Genomic DNA, 11,448 nt, shown 5'->3' with positions numbered 1-11,448 from the left:
TGTTTATTGGATATGTACACGAAGCCGAAGAGCTGGTAACAAATGTAAACTGTCCTTAGGTAGAGACTAGAGACTGGGACATGGGAATTGTTCAATAGCTTGTGTAGCTAAAGCTGAACCATCAGAATAGGTGATGGTACCGTATGCAGCATCCTGACCTAGATCATGCGGTTTTTATTTCTCTTTGTTTTAGAAGGTCCTTAGGGCAAATTCATCCATCAACAAAATTCGGTTTACATCTCTTGGATAACGGTGTCAAGGAGAAATTCAAGGACTTGGGACCATGTTTTCACTCTCGTACAAGTAGTAACAAATTTAGCAATCTTGCGGGTAGCCAATTTTTTCCTTCTAGACGCATGATTTAATCGAGGAGCTTGAGAAGGAACGCAGAAACTGTTTGCATTCAACGTCCAAAATGCTGACAGAACTTCTTTTATTCAATGAAGTGGTCCTTTGTGACAACTGAGGAGTAATTTTTCCTGTTCTAGCCAATGGATAGAGTACTGATAATATATATATATATATATATATATATATATATATATATATATATATATATATATGGTCCTTCACAGAAGAGTAGAAATAAATTTCAAAGGTAAGGCATGGAAGTCTTGATGATTATGCTTTCCACCAATTGAAGGGATAGCATAATCATCCCAACATATCTTCCAGCAGTTCAGGAGATTACATTCTGCTGATTTGATTAAACATTAAGAGATGAACCAACAAGCAATTTAACTCAGGCAATTCAGCTGCTGCTGAATGGCTCTTCCGCAAACTATGTTTAATGATAACGGGAGAGATTATAATGGCACCATATATAAAAGAGTTATTGCATCATGTCTTGGGGATGTCATGTCAATGAGAGCAGCCCACTTGGATCTGTCATCTGCTCCTACTTGGACAGGTTACTTTGATATGAATGTAATGGGTTAGGTCCTTAGGATCAGGTTCTTCCTGAAATATTACACAAGTAATTAAAAATGGTTTCATGTTAAATGGTGCTATTCTAAAATTAATATAGAAATCATAAGAGCCCATTTGGTTCGCGGGAATAGGGGTTTGGAGTTGGAATCATAATGGCCCACTTCAATTGGAATTCCATTTCTATTCTTAGTGAAATGTTATTTCCTTAAGAAATGTCGTTCTTCCCCTTTTGTTGGGAATGAGATTCTATTCCAACTGATTCTAATTCTTTTTTGAACCAAATAGGGTATAGAAATAAACCATTCAGCTGATTCCGATTTCAAAGGATTCTAATTCCAATTTTGATTCAATTCTGTTTACGAAATTAATGGATCCTAAACATTTTTATTTTGCAACTAACAGGGTATGGATGTAGGGCCAATCCTACAAATTTAGGGAGAGCTTCTTAACTCTGAGGTTTGCAATGACGATTTATACCTGCAGACGTAGGTGCTAGTAATTGTGTCGATCGGTTGCTTGAGTATTCATCCTCAGGAAGCGATTTAAATGCATGACACAGCGATTGCTGATTAGCCCAGTACAGGATTTTCATTCAGTCTCTTTGCATGAACCGTTGGTGAGCCTATACATTGAGAAGCTACAGTCCTTCCTCAATTCGAGTATAGCTATTTGAATTTTTTGTGTGGATATTGAAATCTTTTGAATTAAGATCATTCAAAATTAATCTTACAGATAAATTCCCTAGAAACAAGCAGAAGTTTTAAAATAAGTAGGATTAATAATAATAATAATAATAATAATAGGAGTATAAATCAAGATATACTTAGAATTGGAGATCAAGAAAATTTATTGTGACCATTTTTGTACCTTGGTTCAATAATTCACAACAAGGAAGAGATTGGGGAGAGTGTCACCAAGACTAAACCAGGTTGAGCAAAATGGATGGATGCATCTAAATTTTTATATAATAGAAGAATACCAGTTAGATTAAAAGAAAATTTCTATAAAACAGTTGTAAAGTTAGCTATATTGTATAGAGAAGAGAGGTGAGTAGTCAAGAAACAACGTGCTCATTAAATGAGTATGGAAAAAATGCAAATGTTATGATAGATGAATGGAAAAACCCAGAAAAGATAGGTTTAAGAATGAAGCCATCTTGAAGTCTAAAAATAACTCCAATAAATGATAAAATGAGCAAGAATATATTAAAATAACGTTTCAAAGTTGTCATCTTTATTAGGATTATATATATCAAAGATGACGTTTCAAAGTTGTCATGTTATACGCAATTATAGATGTCAAATACAATCAGCTGAGACCTCGATTATCAATAGCTGGTTTAATTCTGATACTGAGTTTTGTTCCCCGATTATAATTGGGCTGGGACCAGTTCCACTCTTTAGCAAATCAGACCCGACCCATTAACAGCCTTATGCATAGGACAGAAGACCATGAACATGCAGTGTGGGCCTTGATAATGGAGTTTGGGCCTCTGGGGGGAGAGGGGCAGGCTTGTGTCAGCATTTGCAGAAGCTCTGCACTTCTGGCGCCTGGAAATCTGGAGGAGCGAATCTTATCTTCTATGAATTCACTCACTGCGAGTTTGGTAGCTCTGCTTCATTTTTTTTCACTTCTACAATTTTTCTTTTATTTTTTTCGGAGGGGGAGGGGGGGTGCGGTTTGACCATCACTATGCTAAACCGATCAAAACATCTAAATTTCCATTAGGCTCAGTAGAATGTAAAATCTTACATTTTCTACTATTTTATATATATTTATACCTTATATATTTGCATTTGCACTCCTTTCAAAATAAGCCTTAAGTTCAGTTTAGACAAATACAAATATGTATAATATAAATATATATAAAATATAAAATTTTACACTTTATATATTTATATTTGTATTTCTTCCAATTTGAGCCTTAGACTGAATTTGAAAGAAGTATAAATACAAATATATAAAAACATAAGATTTTACACTCTACATATATATCTGCATTTTTACTCCTTTCAAACTGAGCCTAATCTTGGAATTCTTGCGCAATGAGTCCACTCCCGTACCAAAAAAAAAAAAAAAAAAAGCCTCTAACCTTTTGACGTGCGTATTGTATAATTTATTTGTCCGTTATCAAAAAAAGGATTAGGGTATTTTAGACAATTAACCAAAAACCCATGCATTTTGGCCATATACCAGTCATCAGATAAATCTGACACCCGGGTTGGCTAGAGGATTTATGTTGCTCCATCTCAAATTCTATTTAACTATGTTCTTCTTACCCAGCAGTGTACGAGGACTGTAGGACACACAGATACAGTCTCTCTCTCTGCGTGTGTGTGTGTCAGAATCTCAGCCATGAACATGAAGACGACCAAGAAGATGAGAGGTTTAATGTGCCAGTCGCCCGGGGCGACGGCGGTGTGTATGCCAGGATACCCCCGATCAGTGGTCGTGCCGAGGAGGCCGGACAGATCGTTGGTTGATGATTCTATGTTGATCAACTCCAAGTACTCTCGGCTCATTGAGCCCCGGAGGTTGTCTACTTTGGGTGATAACAGACCAGCGCCACTGTCTCTGTCGTCGTCCATCCGGAGGGAACGAGAGTTCGAACGAAGGTCCTCGAGCACTTGCTCCATACCCACTTCACTAGCTTCCTCTGATCAGGCCTTTCAGGTCAGAGTAGTTCACAACAACCACCTATTTAGAATATTTCTTTCTCCTCTTTTCCTCTTTCTCTACCTACCGTTGGACTGTCGGACAGAGTTCTGCAACCATATGAAGTCACGGGTTGGGTCCTTGCTTCAACGCTGGCACCCCACATTGTCAGTTTTAATCACAGAAATTATATTTAATTCATAGAGTATTTTGTTTTCTTCGATGAAGAAGATGTAAACAAAATAAAAGGAATATTCTGCCTTTTCTGTCCTACTTAATTTCTTCTCCTATAGTTAAGAGAAGGGCTAAGTAGCTTGTAGTTGGGATTTGGGAAATTGAGAACGGAAACTCCAAAGTCATGCAGAAGCCGATCTTTTAGCAAATTCAGAGTCTTAAGTTTATCTCACAAATCAGGATGCATGTCCTACATGCATGCATGCCTACGGCATCACATCCCTTTTCTCTTTTATTTTTTTCATCTAATTCAAGAAATCTCTTAGGCTGTTTTTGGTTTGAAGGTAAGGAAACCTTTATAAACGTTGTAAAGGTTTTCTTACCTTTCTCTTTTTTTCCTTATCTTTTTCCCCCAAACCAAACACAACATTAGGTAGTAGGTGGCTTTACTCCCTCTGCACATGGGTTTGTATGTTTTACACAGGGAATGGGAAAACGCCATTAAAAAAATGGAAAAAAGAGATGAAGAGAAATTAAAATGAAAAAAACAAATTAAAGATTTAAAAATAACGAATTAATTCCATTTTGTTATATTTTAACTTCTTAACTGCAATTTTCTTTTTCTTTCACAATTTACTTTTGAGGCAGGTGGTTGTTATGAAAGTTTCTCTTCATTGCCAAGGTTGTGCTGGTAAAGTGAGGAAACGTTTATCCAAGATGGAAGGTATTATTTCTGTTCCCTGCAGCAACTGAGTTGATCGCTTTCTCCTCTTGGTTTGGTATATATTTGTTAATTAACGTGATGTTTATGATGTTCATGATAATAAAAGGGGTGACTTCATTCAGTATAGACTTGGAGACGAAGAGGGTGACTGTGATGGGACACATCTCACCTGCAGCCATTCTGGAGAGCATATCCAAGGTGAAGAAGGCGGAGTTATGGATGAATTGTTGAAAGAGATCGATGTACTTCCTTTATATATATATAGGTTGTTGAATGGACGACTACAACTTGAGAAACATTATTGTATTTGGATCTTGTTATCTGAAAAAATGGTGTTGTATCTGCAGCATCAAAGCCAATCATATACATTGTTAAGTGGAACAATGTATTTGTAGGTCAATTTGTTTCAGTTTAGGCCTCTAATGTTTGAGATGAGATTATCATAAACCAGGGTTCAATTATCATAAAAAAAAAAGACATAATACATATTGAAAAAAACTAGCAACCAATCAACCAATATCATAAAAGTGATAACCAATTAGATGTTTATTTATCAAATTCACAAGTGAGTTTTGATTAATCAATGTCCTTTTGCTATCATATCATTTCCGCTTCGTCAATTTTTCCCATATAAACTATTACATTGTGTTTTGGACCAAAATCTCTTAAGGGTGTTCTGTAACATAAATGCTTCTTGTTTTCATTTTTTCTGAAATCACCAAAAATGGTAACATATTTTTTTTGTTTTAAGAAATAGAAATAAGTTGGTGTTTTTTGAAGGGTTCAACTATCATATGGAAAAGACATAATATTCAAAAAACAACTGACCAATAAATTAAAATCATAAATATAAAGTGTTTTTTTTCAGAATGCATGGATGAGTTTTGACTGGTCAAAACTTTTCATACCATATCTTTTTTGCATCATAGATTTTTCCTTTTTTTAAAAGCCATTCATGTTTTCACAACTACTAATATGATAGTTTTTTGAGTACATATATTGTATAGTATCTATAACATGATCATACGACAAAGGCTTATTTTAATCAGTGCTAAAGGTTACCAACAAACCTGCCTAACTCTAATGAACCTGTCTGAGCTGAAGCATGAGCTAGGCCATTAGTAGACCCAATTTACATAAGCAAAAGAAGCATCTAAATCCCTGGCCAATTTTAAGATGCTTTTATCTAGAAAGAAGATATCTGACTTTACTTCAATCTTTGAATCCTTGCCCATCGTAACCAAATTCAAGTAGTTCTACTCAAGCACCATAGGAGCAATGACTAGCTCTAGGCCTTTCATATAAGCAATTGCCTCTGTCCCCATTGGGTATCTGGCCTCCCCAACATGATGAGGATGGGGAGTGAAGTTTTCACCCCGCCCCGCCCGATTGTATATATTAAATATATGTATATATATATATAAATAATATATTTATATTATATATTAATATATTTAAAATATTATTTATATTTTGATTTTTTCCTTTGGCTCAGTTTGAAAGGAATATACATATAAATATGTACAGTGCAAAATCTTGTATTTTGTACGTATTTGTATTATACATATTTGTATTTATACTTTTTTCAAACCAAGCCTTTATTTCAAATAATTCTTTTATCCAAAAACAAACTTTTAATTAAAAATTTTGGGAGGTTGGGCCTCTGATGGTAGAGGTGTCAATTCGACTGGATTTAGTCTAACCTGATCCAATCCAAATCCAAATCCAATCCATTAAGATGTAAATGGATTGGATTGGAAATATCTAAAAATATATAAAAATTTACAAAAATATATTAAAATGAAGAAAATCTAAAATTCACAAAAATATATCCTTTTGGCATTGAAAAAGCACTTTTATAAAAGTGCTTTCATAAACATGAAAGTACTTCATAGAAGTGCTTTTGTAAAAGCACTTATATAAAAATACTTCTGTAGAAGTGCGTTTATAAAAGTGGTCATAAAAGTTATTTTGCAAAAATACTTTCATATAAGTACTTTTATAAAAGTATTTTTGTAGAAGTGCTTTTGTATAAGTGCTTTTGTAAAAGTGCTTTTGTAAAGGTTCCTTCATAAAAGTGCTTTCCTAAAAGTACTTTTATAAAAAGTGTTTCCATAAAAGTGTGTTTGTAAAAGTACTGTAAAAGTTTTTTTAGTAAGTGATTTCACAAAAGTGCTTTCGTGTAAAAGTATTTTTACAAAAGTGCTTTCCTAAAAGTATTTTTTGTAAGTGTTTTTATTAAAGTGATTTTATAAAACTATTTCTATAAAAGTGCTTTCGTATAAGTACTTTTCATAAAATTATTTTTATAAAAGTACTTTTATAAAAGTGTTTTCGTAAAAGTACATTCATAAAAGTGATTTTATGCCAGTTTCAGTTCTTATTGGTTTCAAATTGGATAAGGGTTTGTCCTCATGATTGGATTATTGGAAATTTGGTTTAACTTCAATTTAGACCAATAAGAATATATATGAATCAATTTATTTTGGACTGACCCAATCCAATAATTATAATGAACCGTCCAATCCGATTTAATAAAATTTGGATTGAATTGAATCCAATCTAAAACCGATCGGTTGATACCCCTACCTGATGGGGAGCTCACACATCTGTCAGGGATTAGTGATGAAGGCTAAATTTTTCCTCGAAAGAGATTAAAGTTGGGATGGGAATTATTTTGAAAGTTGGGGTTGGAATTGAAGAATATAGTCCCTGCCTTGAACCAGGCCCATTATCATTCCAGCATGCAAAGTAGAAGAAGCTGGTCCAGAACCATCGAAAATCAGCAACCAAAATATCTCTCAAATGATTCTTTAACACAGCTCCATAGCCAACAATACCTATTAGTTTGGAATGTAAATTTGACAAACACCCCCTAAAGTAACAAACTGAGAGCTAACACTATGTTATTTCTCTTGCTCTCTCTTATTAAAGTATCTTATATATCTCTTACAATACGTGTATGGAATTACTATAAATAAACCATGAAAAAGCATATAAGAGGTGTTTGGTTCCATTGTGCATTCTTTTTCTATTTGCATTTTTTTTTTGTGATTTTTGGGAAAATGTTTATGCATGATATTGTTTGGTTCTATTCATGTAAGAGCCATATCTGTCACCACACCAAGAAAAAAAGTAAAAAATGACATTTTTAAAAAGGGCATATATATATACTGTTTTCTCAAAACAGGATGTGGTTCCAACATGGCAGAAAACAGCGATGGAACCAAACACCACTATAATTTAGTGAATTATCTGTTTGCATGTGTATTAATTGTTAAATAATCAATAATATGTAAAAGGCTAAAAGCAAATCCAACCATATTATAATAAGGATTCAAAATGTTACATTCGTTAGGTTAATCCTAGACCAACCGACAGAATGACAGACTTTTGATTGTGAGCTAGAGATAGCTCATTAACTACAATATAAAGTGTCAATGGACCGGTTTTGGATTGGATCCCATTCAGACCAAAATTAATTTGGATGGACCAATAAGACATATTGGATTAAACCTGTCCGGTCCAAAATATTTATTAGATTGGATTGGGCCTGGTCCCTCTAGAACAAATTTATATTCGATTGGGTTGGATTAAGCCAATATCTAATCCATTGATATAAGATAAGAATATATGTGTCAATGGACAGAATTTGGGTTGAAACCAATCTAAACCAAAATAAATTTGAACAAATTGAACAATCTAGACATTTAATTGAACTGGTCCAAATTGGTCCAAAACATTCATTAGATTGGATTAGACCTGGTCCATTTATAATGGACTCACATTGAACTGGATTGGATTGGACCAAATCCAGTCCAATTGACACCCTACTACAATGTGCCTGTTCATATTGATAAACACCACCTTAATTGACTGTTCATAGCATTTTTTTCCCAGGGAGGGGGGGAGGGCAAGGCTAATATGATTACTTGAATATGATCATAATTTTCATAATCTAATACATGACTCTAAATACCAAAAATGCTAACATTTTTATTTAATTTTTCACTTGATGTTTAATATATCTTTCCTTTTTCAAAAAATTGGTTTCCCTGATTTTGCTTTATTAATTACAAAGGGGATGGCTAGGTTAAGGCCATTGGGCTGGGAACGGGGTGGGGTGAATTGTATGAGTGATCACATAGATCAAGTTGGACTTTACACTTATGATAAGGGCTATAGCCTAGGCCCAACCTGGCCTCTTCTAGCCTGTCTTTCAATATATGCAGGTCGGTTCAGGGTTGGGCTTGAAGTATTAGGTATAGACCCAATCTTAAAAATTTTGGTATGCGGACCTAGGCCTAGGTCCAGAGCTAGGTATAAACATAAAATCTAGGTTCAAGCTAGGCTTATGTGGATGGGAATGAAATGATCACCCCTAGCAAAGTGATAGGGTGGATGGGCATTGGGCAGCAAGGCAGGGCAGCCAAATAGTGCATTAGGTGGGCAGAGCAGGTATGGGCAAGGGGCTCCCGCATGGGTGCCTGTGTACGTTGAGCAAGGCATGAGATACATTTGTGAACATGTCCCATTTGAGACTTTTTTCAAATATATGGGGTTCATCCATTGAAACCCTACCTACAATTCTTAACCTGTTGACTAAAAAGTGTACTTAATTATGAATAAATTTCTTAAACCACTCTTATAATTAGTAAATTAATTAAATATATCCCTATTGTCTAGCATTACCCCTATTATTTCGGACAATTGACTAAACGTTCAAATGCGCCATCAGGCAACTATTATAACCATCAAAAATATCAAAACTACCCTTTTATATTCTAAAATGCCGTTTTCGTTTGAGAGAAACCTTCTCGTCATGTGACTTCCACTACCGTTCCCCATTTCTTGTCATTGAACACCTCGATTTCGAGCTCCTCTGCTTCGGTTGTCTCTGGCGATATTCAACTTTCGGTCTGAATTGGTACTCAGGCCGATGGTATGCTTCCCGAGTCATTGAAATTTGGATGCACTTTATGTGAATCACACTTGGTCGAAGGTTTATAGTCACCGAAGCTCTACTTCCTCCACCTTATCTGAAATGAATAAATAAGGGGTTCTTGATTTCTTCAATAATACGAAGAAACACACCGATTATTCAAACCTTATTGTAGCGAATTATCCCAAACACTAAAATCTTGTTGTCCATCAAACGTCTGGAACCATGATTACCTAGTTCTTCACCGATTTTGTCCTTTTGTTGATGTGCTTTCAGATAAACTTCTGGAGCCAAAAAATCTGTTACTTCAAATTTTGCTGCCCGAGTTTGATAAATCTCATCTTGCTTCGAAGCTCAAGACCTCCATCTTGCTTCGAACCATCAACCGTCGAAGGCGCTAGATATACGAGTGAAAGCACAGTTGGGGTTTCAATCTATACGAAGCAGGCGGATTTGCGAGTAACTTGTTTATATTAATCACTTGATCGATACTCAACAAATCTAGGCACCAGTTTGAAAGTTCAGAGATCTCCAACCTACTGCCAATTTTGCCATGAAGGTGCTGGTGCCGGAGGGGGTCAATGCAAATGACGACGGCGAAGCTGAACCTGACCCCAACGATTCCTCCTATTAATTGAAAAGCTCTCTAGAGGGATTTACAGACCCTTGCCTTGACCGGTGCTTCCAGCTTTGCTCCAACCCTTCAAAAACCCCTACTTCTCGAAGAAATAAAGTTTTGTTTTTCCTCTACAAGTGAGGGAAAAAATAGAGAAACCACTAAAACTAATAATGTCGAGGGAAACGAAAGATACCTTCTGGCGACCGCCGTCGCAGGCGATGACGACGGTGCTTTGGTTAACTGATGGTTCGGTTTATCGGTGTTTTGGTTTTTTTGATTTTATAATATTTATTATAAAAATATATATAAAATATTATATTTTAAATAATAAGTAATATATAATATATTATAAATATATATTTATATATAATGTGTATTTATTAATTTATAGTATATAAAATATAATATACATAAATATATAAAAAATATATAAAAAAACATGTATATCGGTCAGTTCGGTTTTTCAGTTTTTTTGCTCACCCTAGTGAACTCGGACATATGCATCAAAACGAGAGACAAAAAGGTAAATTTAACTTCTGGTTATAAGTTTGAGTTCAAGGATAAAATAGATATTTCATCCATTTCATTCATGTTTAACGATACTAATAAAACCTAGTCAATTGTCGGAAACAGTAGGAATAGGATAGCATTAGACAATTTTCAAACAGTAAGGATACATTTAGTCAATTCGCTAAACCATAAAGGGTTGTTTATGAAATTTACCCTTTAATTTTTGATATTTACCAATTGTTACATTTCAATAATTAAACACATGGATAAAAAGTGTATTTAATTGCCCAAATCTGATTTTTCATGTATAAATATTATATAATCATTTATTTAAATATATAATATCTATATGTATGTCAATAATTATAAGTTTAAAGGCAAAAAATTTCAAAAGCATGATAACTAGAAAATAAATAAAAAAAAATGGAAAAAAGAAATAGACTAATTGGACAAACCCGAGTTCAACTCAATCTTGAAAACTTCAAAATTGGTCTGGTGTTAAGGTCAGGGTTGGGGTTGCATAGCTTGCCTTCTGTTAGTGTTGACCTCAACCTGACCCGACTTGCACCCCCCTATTTATACTTGATAAGTTGATAACTTATCAAGTATAAGTAGTTATATCTTCGAAAGTAACTTGCTTGGGCTTGTGGTAAACAATCAAAATCCATTTTGCGCCTCATGAGTTCAAGAAAAACCTATGTCATCATTATAATAAAAAAAAAAAAAAAACACAAAATAATACAAAAGCATCACAAACCATTTTAATGGGTCAATGATTCATTGCTTGGAGTAGACATAGTTTGGGCTAGGGTTGGGCTCGGGTTTGGAGGAGATTATATCTCTTGCAAGAAAAGCTCTGCACACATGACATCCAATCGCTCAGATGTTTTCATG

General features: G+C 34.6%; 1 protein-coding gene and 1 long non-coding RNA gene across 2 annotated transcripts; one reads left to right on the top strand and one right to left on the bottom strand.

The window, feature by feature from the left end:
* Positions 1–2,949: 2,949 nt before the first annotated feature.
* LOC148851371 (uncharacterized) lies at positions 2,950–4,883 on the top strand. Its single transcript, XM_088942545.1, has 3 exons — positions 2,950–3,603; positions 4,408–4,483; positions 4,590–4,883. The coding sequence occupies exons 1-3, from the start codon at positions 3,286–3,288 to the stop codon at positions 4,712–4,714; spliced, it is 519 nt and encodes a 172-aa protein (XP_088798671.1). The 5' UTR covers positions 2,950–3,285; the 3' UTR covers positions 4,715–4,883.
* Positions 4,884–9,106: 4,223 nt separating this feature from the next.
* Positions 9,107–10,257, bottom strand: LOC148851370 (uncharacterized). Its single transcript, XR_016099622.1, has 2 exons — positions 9,659–10,257; positions 9,107–9,522 (listed from the first exon to the last, which is right to left on the bottom strand). It is a non-coding gene; the product is annotated as an uncharacterized LOC148851370 (long non-coding RNA).
* Between the last annotated feature and the right edge of the window lie 1,191 nt (positions 10,258–11,448).

This window comes from Nelumbo lutea, chromosome 5 (genome assembly GCF_056320005.1).
Source record: "Nelumbo lutea isolate HS-2025 chromosome 5, American lotus-T2T, whole genome shotgun sequence".
Taxonomy (NCBI): domain Eukaryota; kingdom Viridiplantae; phylum Streptophyta; class Magnoliopsida; order Proteales; family Nelumbonaceae; genus Nelumbo; species Nelumbo lutea.
This window is presented reverse-complemented; position numbering and strand designations above follow the sequence as displayed.

Bases quoted from the DNA above. Each gene is read 5' to 3' on its own strand.
- LOC148851371 (XM_088942545.1), top strand. From the start codon at position 3,286: ATGAACATGAAGACGACCAAGAAGATGAGAGGTTTAATGTGCCAGTCG. The intron at 3,604-4,407 runs GTCAGAGTAGTT...CTTTTGAGGCAG, and splicing joins CCTCTGATCAGGCCTTTCAG to GTGGTTGTTATGAAAGTTTC. The intron at 4,484-4,589 runs GTATTATTTCTG...TGATAATAAAAG, and splicing joins ACGTTTATCCAAGATGGAAG to GGGTGACTTCATTCAGTATA.